The sequence below is a fragment of the Megalopta genalis genome, chromosome 9, assembly GCF_051020955.1.
Source record: "Megalopta genalis isolate 19385.01 chromosome 9, iyMegGena1_principal, whole genome shotgun sequence".
In the NCBI taxonomy this organism is placed as follows: Eukaryota; Metazoa; Arthropoda; class Insecta; order Hymenoptera; family Halictidae; genus Megalopta; species Megalopta genalis.
In genome coordinates, this window is record NC_135021.1 from 19,161,794 (window position 1) to 19,188,415 (window position 26,622).

Genomic DNA, 26,622 nt, shown 5'->3' on the forward strand with positions numbered 1-26,622 from the left:
CAATTAAAAAAGCGGACAAAAGTTATCGGAACGTCGCTCATTCGCTAGCTTCGCGTAGCAAGGGTTTCCGGAGCAAATGCGTTGGAGCTTCGCGTTTTTCGCGAGTCGCGAGTCGAATTTTGCGGCAGATAATTATTACAGAACAGAAATTTTGGAAAATTCTAGCTTCCTCGAATAATTTTGGTAACACTTTTAATATATATATAATATATATAATAAATGTATAATAATATATATACATCGTAGGTAATAAAATAAATAATAATAATATAATAATAATAATATAATAAAATAAAATAATATAATATAATGTAATAAAATATTATAATAGAATAATAATAAAATAACCGCGACAAATTTACATTTAGAATTAATTTAAAATTTATTACACAAAGAATTAATTTAAAAGTTATTCAGCGGTCGACTTCTTATGAATTTCTCGAACACACGAAATCATCGCAAAATGCTATTTATATTGACACAGGTTTGCCCATTTTTACTAGCTATTTATAGGGCGAAGAAAAATGGCGACGGCACTTGTATTTTTAACCCCGCGAGCACGAACGCTGCGGATTCTTTTCTCGCGAACAAAAGCCGTTTGCAAAGTTCGAAATAAAAGGTTCGAAGAGATAACTTTGTTCCGATTGATGCTTCTATAAATACGCTAACGGGGGCCGGGGAATTGTAATGCTCTTTGTAGGTCATCTTCTTTATACCGATAATGCCGAACTAATGCGAATTTCGTTCGTGGAAACGTAGGTTTTCCGCTTCGAATGAATTCTTTCACAGAAATGATTCACCGTTTATCGATTCACCGAATTAACCGTTTCGACGGTACAATACGCCATTTTCCGGATCAGATTCATCCTTTTACGTTAATTTAATTATACACCGATTTGCTGCTAAATTTAAAGACTGAATTACGCTTTATAAATAATATCGAATATTATTATATTATTATATTACTGTATAAAAATTTATTAAATTAAAAATATATTATTATAATAATATATTAGTATTATTATATTAATAATATATTTAATAAAATAATAATTATTATAATAATTAAAAATGTATTATTATATTACTATATAAATTAATATTAAATTTTACAACTGAATAAAAGACGCCAATATTTATTCGAAGCAACTTTTTCCTTTACAAAAATGTTCTCCGAGGCTTCGTTCACGAGTTATCAACGAAAAACAGCGACCAATGAGGGGCGAGCTCGCAGCTGGCGCTAGGCGGCCGAGCCAATGAGCGGAACTGGGCTTCGTGCGCTCGTTGGCTGGACTGCTTCGCGCCAACCGAGCTCGCCCCTCATTGGTCAGTGTTTTTCGTTAATAACTCGTGAACGAAGCCTCGGAGAACATTTTTGTGAAGGAAAAAGTTGCTTCGAATCGCCTCAGGAATCTCTAGTTTCCCGGAAGTACCATAATTTTGGGACACATATATACATACGATAATTAATAATTGCAGATCAAGTTTCAACGTAATATCAAGGTTGGCATAACCTTAACCAATCATTTCATCATTTAGATACATCATCACCTAGTAACTCGAACAAAATATTTCGACAACAAAATGTTCTCTGATCAGGATATTACGAAAATAAATGTTCGGATAAGAGAGACCAGTACGGTTATAGAACGCGATCTGTAAATATTGCTCCGGTTGTTCTATAAACAACCCAATATTCCACCGACGACGTACTATAAACAATTTTCAAATAAATCGAGCGGAAGTCGATACGGTAATAGCCGATATTCGCGAACATACTCGCGACCGGATACTTTTGGACGTTAGTGTATTCCGATTCAAAATAGGTCCTGCAATGGTCGGGTCGCGATCATTAAGCTGACAGGGAAAATTTTGAGTCGACGGTTTTGCACGGCCAGACCCGTCGGCCAATTAACTCGAAAGTAGTCGAAGTCCGAACTTGAACGGGCGATCGCCGGAGGACAGCCTCCGTTTTCCATTCGGACACGTTGCGCCGCCAGCAAATTCGCTGACGCGAAATCGCAGGAGGTCTCGTGGACTATCGCGCGATTAATAATTCACGAAACACGCGCGCACGCTTAGGATTACTACGCTTACGCGAGCGCGCTTAGAGTTACTACGATTACGCGAGCGCATCGGCCGGCTGCGAGACTCTCTCTAATCGCTAACGCGATTAACGCACCGCGCTCCGACATTTTCTCGGGCCAATTGCGTTCTCTTTTCTCTTTTCGTCCGAATTACAGTAATGTCTCCCTTACTGACGCTCAGATTGTCCACTAAAATGGACGATTTGGAAAGAGAAGATACGATTGATTACAGTTATAAATTGTCCACAATTGTAAAAACGAGCCGCAAGGCTCGAATAATCGTATCTCCTCTTCCCAAATTGTTCATTTTCGTGCACAATATCGGCGTCAATTGGGGAGACATTACTGTACTGTAATGTCTCCCTAACTGACGCTCAGATTGTGCATCAAACTAGACAATTTGGGAAGAGGAGATACGATTATTCGAGCCTTGCGGTTTATTTTTATAGTTATAAATTGTCCACAATTGTAAAAACGAGATACGATTATTATAGATAGATAGAAATACTATAAGTTCGAAAAATGATTTTATATTTAGAGTTAAAATAGCTTCGAGTGCAATGGGCTAATTAATTTTCTCAGCGCAGTGGAGCTTAATTCGTTCCATTTATTTCTCGAATGCTTCTGTAAATTTTAATTTTGTGTATCCTTCAATTACTATTATTCCACGACCTGTACCACGACCACGACCAATAATTATATTCTCCTCTTCCGAAATCGTCTCTCTTTGTGCGCAATCTACGCGCGAATTAGGGAGAAATGTATTCAGAAGCTCTGTACTACGATGTACAGTAATGTCTCCCTAATTGACGCTTAGATTGTCCACTAAAATAAACAATTTAGGAAGAGGAGATACGATTATTCGAACCTTGCGACTCGTTTTTATAGTTGTCGACAATCGATAACCATAAAGAAAGAGCGACAAGGCTCGAACAATCGTATCTTCTCTTCCAAAATTGTCCACTTTTGTGCGCAATCTGGGCGTCAATTAGAGAGACATTACTGCATATCCTTCGTGAAACAACAACGTCGCAGTTGTGTCAAGGTTCTCTCGTACGTTTCTCGTGAATTTCACGCCGTTACAAGACGATCGGATTCCGTCGCGGAAAAACGTGTTGCGTTGTTACACGCGCGGAGAACATTCGTGAATCGCGTCGCACTGAAATAGACGATATTCACGTCAACTTTCGAAATGCATTCGCGTGTTTACGAATTATATCGCACGCTCGAGTTACGTGGCAAGAAGAAGAAGAAAAAGAAGAAGAATTTCTTCCAAGGTGCAATATTTCATGCGTTCGACGGGCCCGTATTAAAAGGAACACGAATTCGCACTTTGCTCGAGACGAAACGAAAGCGAAGGACGCGGAGAAAGTTAGCTAGCAGCTGTCGCCTGAAATATTCATATTCCCCGAGGAAAAATCACTTTTCGCAGGCTCGTCTCTCGGTCACAATATTTTCGTCTTCGAGATCGGTTCCCAATTTCGTTCCTCCGCGGACCTCCGAGAAACCGCGAGGCCACGTAGATCCGAGGGAATCCTCGATCAACGCGCCGAGACAACACTCGACGCGAACGAAGACCACCCGAAGAACTCGAAGAAACACTCGAGGAGCAAAGCGAAACGATTCCGTCCGCGGAGGAGGCGGTCCGTATTGGTCCCGGCAGCGGCTCTTCTCCCGTTACGATAGGGCCTGCTGCTACTTGCTTCTCGCGCCATTGTTTTCCCAATTTCCAAGAGAGCTCGGCGATATCACTCGACGGAGGCTGAACGGGGCACTCGTTCGGCTCGAGAGGACAACGCGGGCCGGAGCTCGCTCGAGAGGGTAGTGGCGAAACCGATCGCCGTGCACGGGCGAACCTGTTAACCTTAAGCGACGGTGCCTCGGCGGCGGAAGGAAGGCCGCGAGAGAGAGAGAGAGAGCGGAAAGATCGGCGAGGGTGCCGCGATCGAACGAAGCGGAAAGATTACCGTGAACGTGCGCCTCGGCCTAGGCGGCGGGTCGTCCCTCGGTCCACCGGCGGTCACTGGTCGACGACGTTCTCAGACGCGTGCACAACAGCTCGCGCGACTCCGCGGCTCGCGGAACGCTCGCATCACAAAATATGCCCGTCGGCGGGGCGCGCACTGTCTCCTCGCGTTAAACCGGCCGTAAACCGGCCGCAGCCGAAAACTCGAGAGCGGCTGGGGTTGGTTCTCCTCCTCTCCGTCCCCGGAGAACTATCGGCGGACCGCGCGCGACTTCCCGTGCGGCTCGTGTTGGCCTCTACGCTCTCTTCTATGACTCCTACGGGTCCTACGTTGCTACGTTTCTACGCTCCGCTCGTTCCCGACGACGTTCCCCACCCTCGCGGCACTACGCGGCACGCCACGGACGGACGGCTGGCTCTCTCCCGTCGAACCGACCCCCGAGAACAGCCCTCCGCGCCCTCCGCCGCCGCCGTCGCCTTCGCGCAAGATCCTCCCTTGGTGGCGCCTTAAGCCGCCCTGGCAGGTTGCGTGACGTCGCCGGCAGATTGCACCAGGGAAACCGCTGCCGACGGATCGATCGATGTGACGTCACGCGACCACGCAAGCGTCGTGCCAATCCACCTCCGGATCGTCCCGCGACGACATCGCGCCGCGCTGCGCCGCGCCGCGTCGAGCCGTCTTCGTCCGGACTGCCAAGTTTTCTCTAGCGGGCACCTTGCGGCGTTCCACCGATCGAGAGGTACCCCTCACCCTACCCCACTATTCCCACGTTCTTCGCGGATACCGCGTCTTTCGATATTCGCTTCGTTTCGACGAGGATTTTTTTCTTGCAAACGAGAAAGCAGCTCTCGGCTCGACGAACTTCTTGACGCTTTGTATGGGTTTGGATAATGCGATGATGATATAATGTGTCCGAAAATTATGTTACTGGAAACGAGGGGGTTCCCGAGGTCGTTTCAAGTAACTTTTTCCTTTGCAAAAATTGTCTACGAGGCTTCGTTTACGAGTTATTGACGAAAAACCACTGACCAATCGGAGGCGAGCTCGACCAGCGCTTCGCCCGCGCGGCCAGTGTCGCGTCGCGCTGACCGTCCGACGCAGCGGCGGCGGCCGCGAGGGCGGGGCGTCAGCCGTTCGCGACGACCTCGCATCGGTCGGTTGTTTTTCGTTAATAACTCGTAAACGAAGCCTCGTAGACAATTTTTGCAAAGGAAAAAGTTTCTTCGGACGACCTCAGGAACATATCTCTGGATTACGAGACATTTTTGGGACACCCTGTATAGTGGCGGACACTGAACGGTTCTTTTTAGATATATGCGATTAGTTTCATTATTGCAATGGAATTCTTGGCAACTCGCTGCTGCGACGAAAAAGTTTGCCAAAATGCAATTTTCGAAGTATACAGGGTGGTTCGGGAATTACCATTTCGATTTATGCGACGGCAGCACATGTTCGCGTCAATAATTTTTTGCTGGTAGCTGTGTAGCCGGTAGCCAACGTCCAGAATGGTTCGGATTGCTAAGGGTTAATACTTCTCAATTATTTTCACATTGCTCTGTTCCTTTTTTATTTAAGTTTGTAAACCCTTCGCCGTAGAACGAATACAGCAAGCTATTGCACAACACGGTTTCGTTTAAGACGCCGAGAAAGCGGCTCGTGTAACGCGGTCTACGTATACTGGGTGTTTACGACGATATGTTTACGTTTTTACAGTGCACCGAGACGAGGCGCGAGCATAAAAGATCAATAGAGTACGTGCTGCGGGAAAAGAGGTGAACGAAGCAACAGTAAAAGCGTAATTGTTTCTTTTACTCCGCGGTGAAACGCGCGATAAAAGAACATTCCCGATTTTAATACCGTTTGGCCCGAACTAAAAATTGCTCTACATATTAAATAATAATAATTATAAACCGTTTTCATGAGAAAGCAATTTTCGAGAATTTTATATTAATTGTTACGACTTATAATAATTGTAATGTACGGTAAGAAGCAGAAGGGTCCACGCAATTTTTAAAAATTTTTTAAATTTTTTCAAACTGCTCTAAATGACGTGATTCCTCTCTTTTTTTTTTAATTTTCGCCTTTTCCATTCTGTAATGGAAATTCAAAAAATGCATTCGGTTCTTCTCGGTAATCTATGAATAATGCATGCTGGAAAATTCATTGAAATTGGTTCACGTTACGAGCAATAAAAATTTAAAGTTCACGAAAATAGCAGGTTTTCCACGAATTTCAACCGAAACTCGATAAACTTTTATATGTTAACTTGACTATGCGCGTCAATCGATTTCGATAAAATTACTTTCGAAAAAAGTAGTTCGCGAGGATCTTTTAACGTAGGTTTTTTGAATGTATGCACGCCACCGTTGATTTGGAACACGTGCGAAATGAAATAACCAATTTCTATCGAACTCAACATTAAATTCGTAATTACCATTAAATTGATGTTCGCGATGCATTCTGTCGGGATGCACACACGTTCCCGGGAACAATATTTGCGAAAGAAATAGCTCGATTATTTCTTTTTCATATTCCCCGATAATTTATTTGCCGGCGGAGCGTTCGGAACTGAATAATTTATGAACGCGTTTGCAAAAGCAGAGCCATTCGAATTAACCGTACATTTTGCACGAACATTCGACGGTTCTCGGAGCAATCTCGACAATTGTAAATATTCGCGTGGTTGGAAGCATCGCAACAGAATTTTGATGATTATTAACCTGTTGAGAGTCTCGACTCTCAGGTAATAATCAACGAAATTATCGGCGGGCATAGAATATAGATACATTATTTAAGCGAGCTAATTAATGACTCTGTCCGAATTTAATTGCCCGTAGACTTCGCAACAAATGATATTTCTCGGAATGGAAATGCCCGAATTAATTGCTCGGAAATACTGTTTCCGTTTCTATAATATAATAATACAATATAATAATAAAATAATATATGATAATAATAACTTAAATGTATAAGTTATTATTAAATAAATAATAAAAGATATATATTATTATACTACTATATTACTATATTATTATATTACTATATTACTATATTATTATATTACTATATTATTATATTATTATATTACTATGTTATTATGTTATTATATTATTATATTACTATATTATTATGTTATTATATTATTATACTACTATATTACTATATTATCATATTATTATACTACTATATCACTATATTATCATGTTATTATATTATTATATTATTATATTATATTAATATTGATAATAATATTAATATTATTGTATTATATTATTATAGTATTATATTTATAAAAGCATCCTTGTCATTTAAATAATCGGATAAAAAATGACGTGACGCATCCGACAGAATTTATTAGCAATGCGATACCTACGTGGAAAAATATAATGCTGTTGCAAAATGTAATGTCTCTTTAAATATAGCGCGCGTACCCGCGATAACAAATGTTCAGCCATTATTCTCTGTAAAGGAATAGAAAAAGAAAAAGTTGCTAAACGCTTCACGGTGCTCGCACCGTCCCCGGAACGGTAATAACGGCGGACATAATTATTTATGATCCCACTAACAATCGATTTCGACAACTGTTCGAAACTGCTGGAAAAAATGAACGGTCGTATTCGAATCGGTGGCGCGCCCAACACACATTCTCGAGAGATTACTATTCGAACACGCACCGGCTACGGAAAGCTGGGCGCATGTACCGCGTTGATTTATGAAACAATTAAGAGGATCGAGTGTGTCATTACAACCCGTCGAACACTTATGGTACTTTAGCGGCAAGTAATTTCCACGAGGTAGTAACCGCCGGGACGATTATCCGACTCGCGTGTAATTCTGCGATCGTCTGTTCTGTAAATGTTTAAACATCGTATTATTTCTTTGCCCGAACACGTCGACGCGATTACTTCGCCCGCATAAAAACAGTTCCAATATTTACGACTGTGCGTCGGCCATTAACTCGCTCATAATCGCGTGCAGAGCTTTGCAATTTTTAGATCTTCGAGACTTTAATTAAATTATTTTCATTCGAAATTCTTCGATTTTCAAGGAATTTAACGTTGCACACGTGCACGTATTTATTACATTAACGTGATTCGTGGTGCGATCGATTAATTATCGAACTTAAAATGCTAAAACCATCCGTCGTGTGCTATACAGTAATGTCTCCCTTACCGACGCTCAGATTCTGCGGAAGAATGGACAATTCGGGAAGAGGAGATACGATTATTCGAGCCTTGCTTTTTATAATTGTGGACAATTTATGACTATAAAAATAAACCGCAAGGCTCGAATAATCGTGTCGCCCCTTCCAAAATTGTCCATTTTTGTGGTCGATAATCTGGCCGTCAATTAGAGAGACATTACTGTAATTCGATGCTCCGGGGAGACTGTTAAGGAGCAGAAATGTTTCACCGGGGACCGTCTGAAATAGTCAAGGCGCGAATTCCCCGGTGTTCCGGCCACGATTGTGGTGAATCGAACGGACAATACGAAACGCCGTTAGCGGAGGACAAAGAGACTCATCTTTCTGTGTACGGCGACGTCGATTGCTGGGTCTGTTCCCTGTCTCCAAATGATTTCCCGCACCGTCGCTTATGCTTGTTCGCGCAATTTCTCGATACCGAGGACAAACACCCGGTGTTCCCGCGCCCCGTTCCGCGCCGTTGGCCGCGAAGCTTTCAACAAATTATTAATAACGTGTTCGGTGGCCGATATCGGCACCGATAATTCGCGCAAAATCAAATGTATTAGATTACTGTTGTAACGATGTAATCGAGTAATCTTTAGGCTTGGATATTTACGATACAGGAATCGATGATTTTGCAAACCTTGGAAATAATGTTTATGGTCGATCGTTTACAATTTTTCTTAGAAAAATTGCTAATCGATAATTATATCTGAACGCTTCGATTTCGCGAGAATTTTTCGCGAGAGCGCGCGAGAGGGAGAGCACGAGAGAGAGAGAGCGCGAGAGTGAGAGAACGCGCGAGGGAGAGAGAGCGCGAGAGAAAGAGCGCGAGTGAGAGAGCGCGCGAGAGAGAGCGCGCGAGTGAGAGAGCACGCGAGAGAGAGAGAGAGAGAGAGAGCGCGAGAGAAAGAGCGCGAGAGAGAATATCGCGAAGAGAGAGAGCGAGGCATGAGGATTAAATAGGCGAGCCGAAGAGGCGAGAAAAGGATAAATTTTTGGGGCGTTGCAGGAGGATTCGTAATCGTTTGAATATGCTCTTACGGGCAAGCGTTCTTTGTTGGGGCCCTCGGCTCGTTTCGTGGGGTTCTCGAGGATGAGGCAGAAGGACGCGAGGGAGAGGGTTGGCTCGAGAGACGGGGGCGAGTATATTGAATTTCCGAAAAGCGCGTCGGGTTTCAAGCGGATGATACGCCGGGTTGCTTATGCCAAAAGAGTTATCGGGCTTGGAGAGGGGCCAGAGAGTGTGCCTACGGGTGTTTCGCGTGCTGCGAAAACACCGGCCTCCCCCGGGGGTCTAAGGTCGATCCGTTGATGCAACTACTTAGAACAACGTTCGTTACAAAAGAAGTCGCGAGCCTTCCCCCGGCAACTGCCCGCCAGCTATCTTTTCGACGCGCTTGCTATCGCAACGACGTCTACTAAAGATATCACGAAATCGAAATAGGTCGTTCGCTCGACACCTTGCTGACCGATGTTCTTCGTGGTTGCAATTTTTCGAAACGGAACAGTTACGTTTATTTTCTGCTTAAAACTTTTCGAATGTTTCGATATCGATAATAAGGGAACAGTGCTTTATCGCGACCTGAAAGAGACGAATAACGTTCGTTCTATTTGAAACGTTCACGAGGAGCGCGTGAGAGAGAGCGCGCGAGTGAGAGAGCGCGCGAGAGAGAGAAAGCGCGAGATTGCCCTCTCGCGCCCTCTCTCTCCCGCTCTCTTATGTACTTTTACACGACCCTTAAAAAGGGTTGAGAATTGTTCTTTCTCCTGTTAAATCACCACGTATTTATTTACAAGATTTGTCTTAAGAACAACACCGCGGCTCGATGTATATACAGGGTGTTTCTGTCACATCCTGCACCGTTCAAGTATCATCGTGAATTTCGTCTACGTGGAAAAAATGTGTCTAATAATCAAGATAAAAGAAATGAAAAATATTTTCGAAAATATTGTCCACGTTGAATAATCAATTACAACGACAATGTGTGTTCGCTGACTCGGGCAAATTTAGGAGACGCGGTGATCGAGGCGATGGACGAACGTGCGAGGCCGCTCCGTTCGAATCTTACCGAAGATTTACCGTCGATATAGAAATCCTGGACAATATAAGAGATTAAAAGCTTTGTAGGGGCGAAGGAGGATCTCTCGGCTAGGGGAAGGAAACGGAAGTGGGTCAGCGGTGATCATCTCGATTAGATTCACCGCATTGAATTTGGATTCGTCTCGGTCGAATAGAATCCCGGTGAAGCGTAGGCCGTCCAATCCAGTTCTCGCTCGATTCTATTCAATCTCATTTGATTTCCTCCGCGAACGTGTCGCGCATGTAAAACTCCGTCGATAGAACGACAATAATTTCTCGCAAACGACCTATATTACAATAACCACCCCGCGGACAAGATAGTGTACCGCAATTTTCTCGGCCGGCTGTATTAGGACACGTTGCTCCGCGGAAAACTGATTTCGTGCTGCTCGCAATGATTCGGAGGGAATTGCAATATTGTCTGGAGTTTATGAGAAATAATATTATATTAATATTATGAGAAATAATTTATGAGAAAGCTCTGCTGGATTTTCGAATGCGTGTCTCCGTTAAATTTGCAAAAATAACGCACCATAACGATTTCCGAGCGAAATATATAGAGTGTCCCAAAATTATTGTACAAGCGGGAAGCGAGGGGTTCCTGAGACCATTTGAAGCAACTTTTTCCTTAGCGAAAATGTTCTGCGAGGCTTCGTTCACGAGTTATTCACGAAAAACAGTGACCAATAAGAATCGAGTACGGCTGACGCGAGGCGGCCCGGCCAACCAGCGCGCGAAGCCCAGTTCCGCTTATTGGCTCGGTCGCCTCGCGCCAGCCGAGCTCGCCTCTCATTGGTCACTGTTTTTCGTTAATAACTCGTTAACGGTGCCTCGGAGAACATTTTTGTAAAGGAAAAAGTTGCTTCAAATGGTTCGGGGAACCCGCCGCTTTCGGATTGCGAGACTTTTTTGGGACGCCCTGTATATACAGACAGGATATACAGTATCAGACTCTGTACAGTATATATCAGAGAAATAGCCTCGCGCAGAATTCAGCCGTACCTAAAAGTTTAATAACGGAGCTATCGCCTGAAACGTTCGCCCGGACCACCCTGTACACTTCCGTAGCGGTAAATATCGCACGATCAACAATATCCTTTGTACGAGAGAATTCGTGGAAGGAGGAGTCCCGTAAACAGGGGAAGCGCGAAGTGAGAGATACGGGAGTTAATTAGGTGGCATCTCAGCAGGCTTACTTAATTTAATCGAAGTTAGTGACGTAACCGGCTACAGCCGGCCGGAACGAAGCTGGGTAAGTAATTGGAGGCGCGTACGAAATTAGGCCTGCGAAATTCGTGTAATTAAAGGCCGTTGGTCCTTGGCGACGCGACTTCTCTCTTGGATCGCATATCGCAACCGGGTTCTAATTCAGACATCGCCATCGTGGCCTCGCGAAATGATTCATGCCGGGGCAATTTAATATCAACCACGGCCGTGGAAAATGTCATTATAAATGGATGCGAATTAATCATCTTGCTCGTCCGTTGCTCCTCCATGAATTATGTATGGAAAATTCAAAGCGAATCGAGACTTAAATAGAATAGGACAGCTCGTTCTATTCTTATGGAGAAATGTATACTTGCGCGGACATGGTCGAACCATGGCCAAGATATCGTTGCAATTGTAAAAACGTACGGTTAATTGCATGATTGCAAAAGAATTTTGATTAACGCGGTGTCTATTCATTGTTGACTTTTCAGCGTGTACGTACTGTTTTAATCGAAGCAATAAATTCATTTATGAAGAAACTACACGCGATTTTAAAGATTCGCGCGATATTAATTTTAATTGAAAATTAAATTGCAACAGTATCTTCCGTTTTAATTGGAAGTTGAATTGGATGCAAGGAAAGTATGATGCATGTTTGGTTGTTGCACCTAGACGGAACGAAACCCTTGCCGAATTAATTGGTGAAGCGTGATTTTTAATAACCGAATTTAATATTGCTGGTATTAAAATAATAAAATTTCAATGTTTTTGTTCGAACGTATGTTCAATTTTCGTTCGAAAGCTGCACGAATTTTCGTAAACTATGAGCCTGTAAAAGGGGTTGTATATTGAAACGAGCGAGCATGGAGCCTTTTACCAGAGTAGGGACCATAAATCTATGTATAGTGAAGCACTTTGTGGGGTATTAATGTTGCAGTAACGAAAAGTGCAACTTTGCGTACCTAAAATGTTCATGTAATAAATGAAACGCAGTTTTACCGTGTTTCGATACAATTTAGAAGAAAGTGCAATTTATAGTGATATTTGAGATAAAAATTTAGAAATTTTCTTCCACATTTCAAGAAATTGCTTAATGATCTAATGATAATAAATAATAAAAATATATTCATCGTACCATTTAGTAAATTCTCAGATTAGGAATTACTTGGTAATTTAACTGGTAATTCCGGTAATTGATTAGTTATTAATAAATTTACTAATTACTTAGTAGTTTAACTAGTAATTCTACTAATTTATTAGTAATTAATAAATTTATTATCGACTTAATAATATAGCTAGTAATTCTACTATTTACTTAGTACTTAATAAATTTATTAATTACATAGAATTCCACTAATTACTTACTACTACTACTTGCTTTACTAATTATTTAGTAACTTTGCTAATTACTTAGTAATTCTATTAATATCTTAGTAATTTCGTTGAAACTAAGCGTACATATTGCTTCCTCGTGCTTTTGAAAAAAAAAATGAAAAAGATCGCACAAATAGGTATTATAATGCTACCGTTGCAATAGTTATTCCAGTTGGGGAGGTATGAATAACGTGGCGCTCAGAAAACAGATGAGAGGAACGAAGTATTGATCAGCGGGACTTGCGCTTAAAGTTTGTAAGCTCTTTAACGGGTGCATACAGGTGTTAGCAAAATTCGTTTAGGCTTCCGCGTAATATTTCGTGGATTTTTACGTAACAGGCAGAATGGAAAACATTGTTGCAACGATGTATAACTTTGTGACGAAATCTAACCTAAACTAGAAAAAGTGCAATCCAAGTTATGTTAAGACTATTAAAAGTGCAGAACAGCAAGTCGAGCGATGCAATAATAATAAATAATTAATGTCAAATAATTACACATCTATATCGTACGAAGTTTGGCGTATCGCAAATATTTGTGCCTCCGGCATTTTTGCGACGAAACCAAATGGTATTTCAATATTCCAAAAATGTGTGAACAATCAACGACGAAATTTAGCACAGTTAATTTCCAGTTTTTAATATTTATGATTAGAAAAAGGCTAAATTGTAGAAAAGAATTTTGATTATAAATTGATTGATATCGGGATAATTATAATATAATATATATAATTATAATATATAATTATATATATATTATATTAATATTAATAAGAATGTATAATAATTAATATTATTAATAATAATATTAATAATATATAATTATAATATAAATAATATTTGATATCGGGAACATGTATACTTTTTTTGGCCAGGAAAACGTTTTGAAATATGTGGAATTTAATGCATAGACTATCGATTAAATAATGCATACACTATTATTGGAGAAGGAAAAGATAATAAAAGATAGTAATAGAACGCGCGTGTAGAACGCATCTATTCGAACGTAAACTTCATTCGTCAGAACCGTGAATCATAAATGGTTATAATTAAGTGAATTACAGTGCCTAAATGAATACTGCGGTACTACAACCGTATGTTAATCGAGTTTCTATTTATTGGACAGTCGTTACAAGCGCGACATTAATCTTCGAATGTATCTGTCTGAATTCGAGTCGCTTCATTCCGACAGCTGCCTTTCATAATTTGAACGCCAGCTTTTAATTTTCCGATCTGTCTCGTCTCATTTTCAAGCTGTGTCGTTCTCGTCTCGCGTTTATTAATCGCATACGACGTTTAATTCAGCGTTCACGATCGCTGATAAAAAAATAACTGCGTCGACCGATGCGTCGATGTAAACAAAAGGATGTGAGAAAGCTGGAGATAAAATCCTCTTAAACGGAATTTTCCTCCGCCATGCTCCGATACAGTTCGATGCTCGTGGAATAACGTAATGAACCAATGTGAAAGAGACGACGTATGCAAGATATTGGGTTGGCAACTAAGTAAAAAAAGTAAAAAAAATTTGTTATTTCATTGAACAAATCGGCGATTACTTAGTTGCCAACCCAATAGTTTGGTCTATTATCCTTGCAAATGTGACTGCAAAAAGTGAAAAGTAGTTTCACCGCAAAAATAAACTCGTAGAAAGTAAAAGCAAGACTTTTATACACTAGAATACTCGATTTAACGAAGGAATCGCCACTCGTTTCTAGAACTTGTTCCCAGTGGCCTATGACCTTACGCGTGTTCCGTTAGTATTTAAATGTTCGATTTTTCCTCGCACAAAGTCAACGCAACCGCTGCTTTCAGCTCGGCGTAGTTCTCGAAGCGTTTTCTTGCAAAACGTGCGCGACGGAAAAGAAATAAACGATCGGCGCCCGCAAACAGGCAGGTGTGAAATATAACACGGATGTGTTACAACTTCCAATATGATATTTCTTACATTTTGACAAAGAAAAATAGTCCCGCGTTATCGTCCAACAGATGTACAGCCGCTTCGTCGACGCGATATCTCGCATCGTTTCAACGTTTCTCGAATGTATGACAATTTTTCCCTAATTCGCGCTCAAATTGCGCACAAAAATTGACAATTTGGGGAGAGGAGATGCGTCTTTTTACATTTACCGATTGCCAACAACTATAAAAATGAGCCGCAGAGCTCGAACAATCGCGTCTCTTCCCAAATTGTCCATTTTTCTGAGCGCGAATTGAGTGCAATCCGAGCGTCAATTAGGGAGAATGATATAATCTTGATTTAACCTTGGCATAACCCAGTTATGCGATCAGCTTGTCGGGTTCATAAAACGTGAAATTTCACCGTCCGTTTGCCCCGTCGCCTTTCGGACCAAAGTTATCGTCTATGCGATAAGGAAGCCCGTCGAGGAACTCGGTACGTCGCCGGCTCGAAAACTGAATATTTCTTCGAACTTACCTTTCGTGATCGTGACCGTAAGATGGATTGATTCTACGCGCGTACAAGGAAGCACCGCCCTCGGACATATAGCCGTCGCACAAGTCGGACAGCGTTCTGCTGCCGACGTTCATGCCGCCGCGAAGAACCTCCCCGTCGCTCAGATAACCAGAGGCGACGTCGATGTCCGCGTAATCGTGACCGACATGATGATGAGAGGAGGAATGAAGAATCGTGTACTGTCTTGCGGTCGTTCTGCTCGGCAGGGTCTGAAGAGCCCTGGCACCGGGCGTGTAGCCGCGCAGCAAAGGCTGCATCGGCTTCACCGTCATCTCGGCCTCGTCGTCCGCCATCGAACCTCCAGCGCAGGAAGAACTTTCAGACAGGACCTGGAAAGTCGCGTTGATTCTGTAGCGGCTGGGAGAGATTATTTAACGTTAAGGTGAACAATATTGTTACAACGTGATTTCTACGGTGATCGAATATTAACCCTTTGCACTCCGCTGTCCCCTCTAGCATATCACTCGGATGTCCCCTCTCGTGGGACATTCAAGTTTATTAGCGATTACGGGGAATTGAATTGTTTCAGCGCAACTTTTTCAGACATGCATGTTTCTCTGAAGTTTTCTCTTGAAATGGCACAAGAAATCAGATCGAAATATAGTAAAATTACTAAGCTATATACAAGAAATGTCAGCGGGTTTCGACGAGAACGTGAGAGGCGTGCTCACGACGGTCCGAGCACTTCAAACGCGCCACTTGAAAAGAGCGATAAGGCAAGATTGGAGAAGAAAGATCGGTACGCGAACATAGCACGTACTGTATAGTGAGATTTAGAATCATAAAATCTGGAGGAAAAGATTTTCAAAGCTGAACTCGGTCTGGTTCGAAGCGTCGAGCGGTATAGATAGATCTAACGAGTAAGAAAATCGGAAAAGTGATTCTTCTCTTGGTAAATAAATTGTTTGGTAAAAGTTTTTTTGGTAAATATCATCTTGCGAGTTGGTAATAACAATTAGAAATTTTCAACCTATGTATTTATTCATATTTTTTTATTAGAACAATGGCAAAACGTTCAAACACGAACGAGTCTCATGACAGAAGTAGTAGCGAAGATGATCTCCGGATAGACGTTTATACAGATGTGTTAGAAAGACTAACTGTAGAAGGTTTTCTACGCAGCGTTATATGACGAAAAACTAGTCATACGATACTTTGTACTTTTATTGTAGATTTTTAAGGATTTTTTAAAGGACTTATGAGTCCACGTGGAAACGATATTTCTTCTATTTTTACTGGGCCTGAAGATGCTAATTCCTTTCTCCGAGAAGACGCGAAACATCCTATATGTTTCCAATGTACGGTACCGTTAATGATTATTATATTTAACAACATATTTAGCGACGAATTCTAATCTTCACTTGCTAGACCTTGTTTCTATTAAAATCACACGTAACGAAATTAACTAGTGAAATCAAACGTCGTTAATGTAACAGCAGCAGGTACAGTAATGTCTCTCTAACTGACGCCCAGATTGTACGCAGAAATGGACAATTTGGGAAGAGGAGATACGATTATTCGAGCCTTACGGCTCGTTTTTATAGTTATTAACAAACGGTAAATATAAAAAACGAGCTGCAAGGCTCCAATAATCATATCTCCTCTTCCCAAATTGTTCATTTTCGTGCACAATTTCGGCGTCAATTGGGGAGACATTACTGTACATCCTACTACAGAGCTTCTGAATACATTTCTCTCTAATTCGCGCGTAGATTGCGCACAAAGAGAGACAATTTCGGAAGAGGAGAATATAATTATTGGTCGTGGTCGTGGTACAGGTCGTGGAATAATAGTAATTGAAGGATACGCAAAATAAAAATTTACAGAAGCATTCGAGAAATAAATGGAACGAATTAAGCTCCACTGCGCTGAGAAAATTAATTAGCCCATTGCACTCGAAGCTATTTTAACTCTAAATATAAAATCATTTTTCTAACTTATAGTATTTCTATCTATCTATAATAATCGTATCTCGTCTTCCCAAACTGTCCATTTTTTTCTGTACACAACCTGGGCGTCAGTAAGGGAGACATTACTGTAGTTCGATCACGAGAAGAAACTTCAAGGTTATGTAAATAAAAAAAATAAATCGCAAGGCTCGAACAATCGTATCTCCCCTTCAAAAGTTGTCCATTTTTGTGGACAATCTCAGCGTCAATTCGAGAGACATTACTGTATATGTTATTCGTATCGGTTGAACGAATGCTACAAATTTGTTGGAGCAATATACGGAGCACAGGGTAACATACCGATAAATTGCAATGATTATTAGATACCTAATTGTTATTACATCGGCGTCTAAATTAGGGTAGTGGAGCCGGCTACTGTGCCTTCGGTTTGTTTTGTAATTACAGTGATGTCTCCCAAAAATGGACAATTTGGGAAGGGGAGATACGATTATTCGTGCCTTGGATCTCGTTTTTATAGTTGTTCACAATTCGTAACTATAAAAATGAATCGCATGGATCGAATTATCGTATCTTTCTTCACCTAAATTGTGGACAATCTGAGCGTCAGGTAGAGAGACATTACCGTACCTTCGTATTTATCGAAAAGGACACTAGTTTTCATTGAAAACTAAGCAGAATAAAAGAATCTATTAAATAAATACAGAACAAAACAGAAGTATAAAGAACAAGCATAAAACTAATTATGCCCGAGAAGAAACGAAAGAGGCATAGTAATCGGTTCCACTAGCCTAAGTCTATCTCCATGAAACGTCTCAAGCTCGAACGTCTTAAAATCATTCGGATAATTGAAAGCATATATAATTCGGAGCAGCACGATCGGTCGACAATTTTGAGACGCGTGATCTTCCTCAATGCGTCGTCGTCGATTCGTGGGACGCCGTAATTGGCTCCCTCGAAGGGAGCGCGACAATACACACCGAAGGTATTACTAACCTTCTCCATTTGCTCGAAGGTCGTGTCAATCTTTCTATTGGGTATGGTTTTGATCTCACTGCCACTTTCACTGCTCGGCCTATAAATAACGCTGCTGTCGCTGGAATTGCTCTGGCCGGTGCTGTTCGAATTGCTGTGCGAGCTCTCGGACATCAGGTCCGAAATACTCGGCATCGGTGACACCATTGCGACCGTGCTCGGGTCCAGCTTGCGATGCAAAACGTCTGCCTTCAATTTGGTGGGCGTCGGTACGCCCGGCATGTTGTTTTCCTTTGGCGGTTTCGAGGTGCCTTTCACCAAGGCCGTGGGCTTCGGAATGCTGGAGCCCGGACCGATCCCGGAAGCGGTCAAAGCGTTGCTCTGCAACGGAGGCGGCGCGTTCACCAAGCCCCCCGGAAGTTGCTTGCTGCTCGGCCCGAAATTCGGCCCGTTCGTCATTTGGTTCTGCGCGGGAACGTTGCCGTCGTTGTTCGCCGTCGAGGAAGCTTCCTGCGCGACAATCGTCGCCTTTCCATCAGCGGTCCCTTCCGGACTGTTCAGAGGAGTGGCAGGCGTCGGCCGTTTCTCCTGAACGCTCTCCATCTCTTCGAGATCGTTCGCCAGTTTCGCGTTCGCCGGATGATGCTGCTTGCTGCCGGCGTCGAATCCTCCGGGCTGTTTGCTCGTCGGTTGCGCGTCGTCCACGATCGCCTTCAGCTTGTCCATGCACGGCTTGTCCTCGGACAGGTTCGCCTGGTTCATCGACAGCGTGCGATCCATTCCGTCGTCCTCCTGGTCCGGATGCTTGATCATGCCGTTCGCGTTGCTCATCATCAGTCCTTTCTGCGCCAGGATGTCCTTGTTCAGCCCATTCGGCGGTATCTTCGCGTTCTGCAGGTGCATCTTCGCGTCCGCTATCTTCCCCGGCAGCTCCATCTTCGGTCTAGGCTGTTGCTGCGTCGACTCGTTCCTCAGGTTCCCCAGGTTCTTCGCGTCCTGCGCGCTGATCTGCTTGCCCGGCAACGACGCGGCCTGGTTCGGCTTGTGCAGCTGCCCGCCGCTCGTCGGCTGCTTCAGCAGATCCTGCAGGTTCGAGGACTTCTTGTCCTTGTCCGACGCGGCCAGCTTCGTGCCGACGCCGCCGATCTTGCTGGCCGACTTGACATCTTCCAACGGCGGATTGTAGCAGACCAGCTTCTCCGGGCCGCCGCCCTTCGTCCGCGCGATCTTGCTCTGCTCCTTCCTCACGGTCTTCGGGCTCGCCTGCTTCGCCGCTTTGCCCGACTGCAGTTTCGACTTCAACGCCCGGCTCTTCGGCGACTCCACCTGGACCTTGCTCTGGTCGCACAACGACGTCGAACTGTCCGAGTGCTCCGATCTGGCGGAGGAGAAGCCCGAGGAGCTCGAGGTGCGCTTCGAGACGCCGGACGACGCTTTGCCGCGCTCCTGGTTCTTCTCTTTGTTGTTGAACAGCTTGAACTTGTCCAGCACCGAGTTCTTGTTCTGCTGGGTCGTCGTCGCTCCTGTGCTGGCGTACGGCGAACTCTGCGTCGTGCTCCTCGTGCTCCCCGATTTACCCACCGTCGACGTCCGAGGGCTGAAACGTTCGGTACAGATCGATTAATATACGTTTGTCGAGCGATTTCACCGAATATCGATCGGACGCGGCGATAATATATATATAATAATATATATATAGCGATAATATTATATATTATAATATAATAATATATATATATTTTTCAATATTTTCAATATTTCAACGCTTCGCGAATATCATTCGACCTTTGAACGAGACGTCGGACTAATTTTCGGATTACGGTAGACCAAGTTTTCATGTTTTACGGAAATTCTCATTTTTGTTGATCGTTTTCTAAATAGCGAATAAAAAAATAAATTTAAAAGAAAATAATAATAAATCCAAAAAATGTTAATAATTATTAATACAGGTTTCCACTGCTACATATAACATTATATTTACATTCATATTTAAAATTTATATATTTTGATATTGATATATTGATATTGACATATTGATATTGATATATTTATATTGATATATTGATATTGATACACAGGGTATCCCAAAAATGTCTCGCAATCCGAAAGTGGCACGTTCCTCAGGTCATTTGAATCTCTCTCGTCGAGTAGAAAGTTCACAGAATAATAATGCGAATAATTTTTATTTTTATTTTTACTTAAAATTAATTTCAATTTTTTCAATTTGAATTCGGTATACACGTTCCCTCGCATTCGTCGAACAATCCGTGTACCAAAAAATGCATAAAAATCCGTAGTCAACAACCGTTAAAAAACGATGAATTTCTCCGGTTTCTCAAGGACTCTGCAAGCTAATTAATATCGTAAGTACTTCGTAAGGCAACAGGAATTCGCCGCGCGAAGCCCGTATATGCACGCGTACACGGTGGTATCACGAACGAACGAACTCTAGCATAGGAGGCAAACGCGTTAAATTAATAATAGTGTTTCAAAGGAAAACATGGTTTACCTAGGAGTGGTGGTTGCCGTTTGTCTGTTCGTTGAATTTTGACTTCTAGGCTGAGGAATAAAGGACAGGCCACCTTGCGGTGGCTGCTGTTGGCTCGGGCTCGTGCTCCTGGAACTGCTCGCACTTCCGATGCCACCGTTTCCGTGCTTCAAACCTGGAATCAGAGGTTCGACGTTTTAACTTGTCGCCGCTGAATTAATACTACGGCTACTATTATCCAAAAATGATAACAATTATTATTGTAGGTTTCCACTGCTACATATAACATTATATTTGTATTTGTACTTTTATATTTATATCTATATTGATATTTGGATATTGATATATTGATATAGTGATATGTTGATATTGATATATTTATATTGATATATTGATATATAGATATATTTATATTGATATATTGATATATAGATATATTTATATAGATATATTTATATTGATATATTTATATTGATATAGATATATTTATATGGATATATTTATATTGATATATTTATATTGATATAGATATATTTATATGGATATATTTATATTGATATATTGATATTGATATATTGATATATTTATATTGGTATATTTATATTGATATATTTATGTTGATATATTGATATTGATATATTTATGTCGATATATTTATATTGATATTGATATATTTATATTTATAAATATCTCGGGGCTGGAACTACTCCCAGGAAAAATTAAAGCAACGTCAAGTGGTTATTAATGCACAGACACGATAGTAGCAGCAGATTTGTTTCGGTGATCGTGATATGATAAACTGGAAGACCGTTCGAAATATCTGCATAGTTAAGTATAGTTAAGTATAATCGACGGCAAGCGCTCGTAAATATTTCCAGTCATCTTCTATTAGATTTACTTCTGCTATAGGTTGGCTCATTAAGCATGCACAGTCGGTACACTGTGCTGGGCTTAAACACGTCGGTTTGCGACCGGCGAGTAATAGTAGCTCCGCGCGCGCGCTGTTTGCGGACGAAATAAACGAGGGGCTGTGTGTGCGTTTCGTGTACGCGATAGCGTGCATTCACCGCGCAAGGAGATTAATCTACTGCTCCGCGTTGCTCAATCCGTCACTACTCCGATCGCAGACATTGTTTCTGCCGAGTAATTTGCATTATCGTGGGACAACGTTGTAACGCGTTCACGTCGCGTTAATAGATCATCTTCGTCGCTCTATGATATAATGGAGACGGATCGCCATTATCTAACATCCATTTTAAACTGTCATAACTCCGTAACTGGAAGAAATATTTTTATTCCCTCGAGCACATCGACGAAGCACTTACGCGGTACACGCGAGCGCGTTCTGCAAATGACACGTGTGCATCGTATTAAATCATCTTTATTCGACGGTCGACTACCGTAGCGAATTATTCAGTAGTTATTTATTTATTTATTTTATTTATATTATTATTCAGTCGACTTTGCAAACATTAACCGGTCTCGAGTGACCCCAACATTGTAATTCTATTTTATCTTTTTAGTAAATGTTTCATTTTCTAGGTTTTTATTATTTTATTCGACGGCTAAGAATAAAATCAACTGGATTGTTCAGCTAAAATTGGAGCATTTTTCTGCGATTACTTTTGCGAAAATTTCGGTAGCAATCGAAACAGTATGTTGTCGCTAGGCAACGGAACTAAAAGATTCCTAAGGCCATTTGAAGCAACTTTTTCCTTAGCGAAAATGTTCTGCGAGGCTTCGTTTACGAGTTATTAACGAAAAGCACGGACCAATGAGAGATCGTGTACGGTTGGCGCCCCGCCCTCGCGACCACTGCCGCTGGCATCGTACGGTCCACGCGACGCGGCATTGGCCGCAAGGGCGGAGCGCCGACCGAATTCGCTCTCCGATTGGTCACTGTTTTTCGCTGATAACTCGTAAACGAAGCCTCGTAGAACATTTTCGCTGAGGAAAAAGTTACTTGAAGTCACCTTAGGAACCCCTAATTTCTCGCTTGTACTAATTCCCGCTTGTAATAGTTTTTGGTCACCCTGTAGAAACTAAAATCATATGAAAATTTTAGAAATTTATTTTATAAAGAGATAAGATTGTTTCAACTGGTTTTACAAGCTGTCCCCACTCGGCGTTCCATTTTATGTCCTACAGGCATCGAGCAGCGTAAAAGGGTTGGGACCGAAGTTAACGAGTCTTTAATAATAGCATGATTAAGCATAATAATTCCATTAGAACGGTATAGTAACGTTCAGATATCGTGGATTAAATCGCAGGCCGGACTGCGCGTCGTATCTAAATCGTCGCAACGAAGATCCCCGCGGATAAACTGTAACCTAGATCATGAAACAGCTGTTTTATCTCGGCCCGCGTTACAGCCAGCTGCATCGAATTATGTAATTTATCGCAGACGTCTATGGTGCCGCGGACCCATAATTAGTATACAGCCGAAGTGATTCATTCGTGAAGCATTTATGCAGCCACTATAAATAATAAAGGAAACTTCGAAATATGCTGGTAATGTCACGACGATAAACGTATTTAAATCGTGTCTTTGAATCATTTCATTTCTGGCAATAAAATCATGCAAATTGCTGTTTCACTAGGAACGCTGAAAAAAGCTGACAATGTGCACGAAATATAGCAATTTTTCCCTTATTTGCGCACGGTTTGCGCACAAGAATGGACAATTTGGGAACAGGAGAATTAATATAATATATATATAATATTAGTATAATAATATTATATTAATTAATAACATTATAATATATATATATAATAATTAATATTATATTAATAATATTAAATAATTATTGTCAATAAGTATAAAAAATCGTATCCCTTCGTCCAAAATTGCTCATTTTTTGTGAACGATATTACAAATATCTTCGAGGTGGGAGAACCGCTTAGAGCGATTGTTCTTTCTTTTATTATAATTACAGTTACGATTACTATTACCCAAAACGTGATAATAATTATTATTGTAAGAAATATATCGAACGCAGCAAATTTGTCGTCGAAACGTTCGCCGGACGAATCTCATTTAAAGGATGCCAATTTCCTTTGTTCTCCATCACGGTCGAGCTCCATCGGGCGGAACTGTTTGCTCCGCGGCAAAGTAAACGTTAAGCTTTTATCCGCGATATTTTTATTTTTATGCCGCGCGCGCGTTTGTTTGCGAGAGCTCTGCTTTGTTTTCTTTTTCTTTTTTATTTCGTTTGCACATTTTCTCTCTCGTGATCTTGCTTTACCTTCTCAATGAAAATATCGTATTATACGGAGAGATACCTTAATTCGCTATCCGCATTAATACGAAACTCCGCGGAGCACGAACGCCGCTTGCGTTATCCGGGATTTTGCCTGCGCGCACATAAACACAAAACATAGGCGGCCGGTAATGTGCGGAAAGTCGGGTGGCGGCTCCTCCATATCCGCGCATAAAAGCTGTCGGGAAATAAATTTTTGTTTGCACATATGCATTACGCAAAATGCACATTACGCGGTTGCAATACTTCCCACACGGGCGCATCGCTGTTGTTGAAGTATTTATTTATGTATTTATTGTTACTACAATACATAATAATAAGTATAATAATGATAATAATTTATATATATTTATAGATGCGATTATTATTATACTATTATTATACTATTATATTATTTCTGGTATATTATTATTAGAAATAATATAATAGCAAAATTGACAGCTTGGGAAGTATAATAATAAGTATAATAATATACCAGAAATAATATATTATATTATTTAACTATTATATTTTTTTAAACTATTTTAATTATATTTTACTATACTATACTATACTTTTAACTATATTATATTTTAACTATTATATTATTTCTGGTATATTATTACACTTATTATGATACTTCCCAAACTGTCAATTTTCGTTTCCAAGCCGTGGGACAATTGCAGCGGAATTCGCTGCGCTTGGACAGGAGCTTGTCTCAGGCGATTCTCGCGCTCCGCGTCGAATGACAAATCAACATGGGATCAAGGAATAATCGAAGATGCAGGGACTCTCGACGGTATTCGCCGCGGCAAATTGTGCGAATGTCTGCGCGTCGTGAATCATGCTCCGCCGTCTTTTTAAACGAATAATCCGGCCCCGCGCTCCGGGTCTCTCACGTTCGATCCGCGGTAGAGAGTCGGGGAGCCGCAATAATCCGGGCGACCGCGATCGCTCTTCATTGACACCGGTGGTGCTGACAGTGATTCGCCGTAACGACGAAGAGCAATTTAGCCGGTCACAGCCCACCGGCTCAATTGTCCGCGAGCGTACGTGACGCGTATCGACCAGATACAAGATAAACGGTCGGCCGGGGCCTAAGAGCCGCGGAGAAGAAATCTTACGACGCTGCGAACCGCTCGCGAGGGGCTGGGCTTTATTAGTTTAACCCTTTATCGATCGGCCCTAGACATCGTAACGGTGCAAACACGCGTACTCTCCGCGTTCATAATCGGATACCGCGCGTGCTGGTATGCCGGTACGCCGTGCCGCGCCGCGCCGGCGAATTGCATTCTTCCGGCGTGTTCCGAGCGGAATTCAAACACGCGTTGATTCGGCGAAACGGGAAAGCTTCGTTTCGAGACTTTGAATACCGATAGTTTTTTTTTACGGGGAACCGTGCCTTCAAATTCTATTCTGTACACGGTCGGATGATTAGTCATTGTAGGAGAGAACAACGGTGGTTGTGCGTAATTATAGATATCTAAAACTTGATTTTTTTTGTATATAGATACATATATAGGTTCCTGAGATCGTTCGAAGCAACTTTCTCCTTAGCGAAAATGTTCTACGAGGCTTCGTTCACGAGTTATTAACGAAAAACGTGGACCAATTAGAGCGCGAGTGCGGCCGGCGCTCCGCCCTTGTAACCAGTGAGAGGCGAGCTTGGCTGGCGCGCGGCGGCCGAGCCAACGAGCGCACGGAGCTCGGCTCCACGCTGAGCGAACTTGCCTTTCATTGGTCAGTGTTTTTCGCGAATAACTCGTGAACGACGCCTCGGGGAACATTTTTGTAAAGGAAAAAGTTGCTTCGATTCGCCTCAGGAATCCCTTAGGACACACAGCATAATGTACACATATAAATAAATAAATATATATACATATATAAAATAAATATAAATATAAATATAAATAGGTCTCCAACGTCTCGAAAAATTTACCTCCAATTTAAAAAACAAAAGAAAAGAATTTTATTAAGAGGTTTCCCGACATTATCGTTACGTTACTCGCCGCGCATTTAGATTAGATCGAAATGCACATTAATTTTCCGTTCGAACGTTGAACCGAATATTTACAGCACGGGGATTTACGAGAGACCGAGCCGGGAATCGCTGCACCCTATCGGAGTTTCTCGAGTCACGAGGTGTCGTAATAAATTCGATTTCTTTCTTCAGGCATCGGATCGCGCGGGCCACCGCTGACAAAGAAGAAAGGACGCGAGGCGATGGGCGGAGGAGTTAAAACGTGACTAGGCATTAGGGGCTCGCCAGTCATGAGAATGATTCATCGTTAAGTCGGCGCATCGTCGATCGATCTTACGAGATATTAGCGACATCCGTGTGTACTGTCTCGAATTCTCAAACAGAGACCAGAATGGCGGCGGGGCACGGAACCACCTGCGGCTGCTGCTCTTCGTCGCGTTCTTTTTTCCACGGCGATGATTCTAAACCGCCAGGTGTTGTTCCTACGGGCCGATTGTACAGGGTGTTTTATCTTTTCCAAACTCGGAAACCGCTGCGGCGGTTAAGAGAGAAGAAACTGAACGTTATCGTGCAGTAATTATTTTGTAGAAAATATTGCACTGAAAATTGTTGGATTCTCGATGGAATGCGAGATTAACCCTTTGCACTCGAGTG

The 26,622-nt window shown here is 42.0% G+C and overlaps 1 protein-coding gene across 9 annotated transcripts in view; it reads right to left on the minus strand.

The window, feature by feature from the left end:
- sick (sickie) overlaps positions 1–26,622 on the minus strand; it is a 277,051-nt gene that overhangs the window by 91,350 nt on the left and 159,079 nt on the right. For all 9 annotated transcript variants that reach the window (XM_033477744.2, XM_076524457.1, XM_033477739.2 and 6 more), the window contains 3 exons: positions 20,770–20,923; positions 18,282–19,857; positions 15,340–15,707 (listed from right to left, as the gene is read on the minus strand). In XM_033477744.2, the coding sequence (XP_033333635.2) occupies positions 15,340–15,707; positions 18,282–19,857; positions 20,770–20,923 (2,098 nt within the window). The remainder of the gene's footprint in view (positions 1–15,339; positions 15,708–18,281; positions 19,858–20,769; positions 20,924–26,622) is intronic.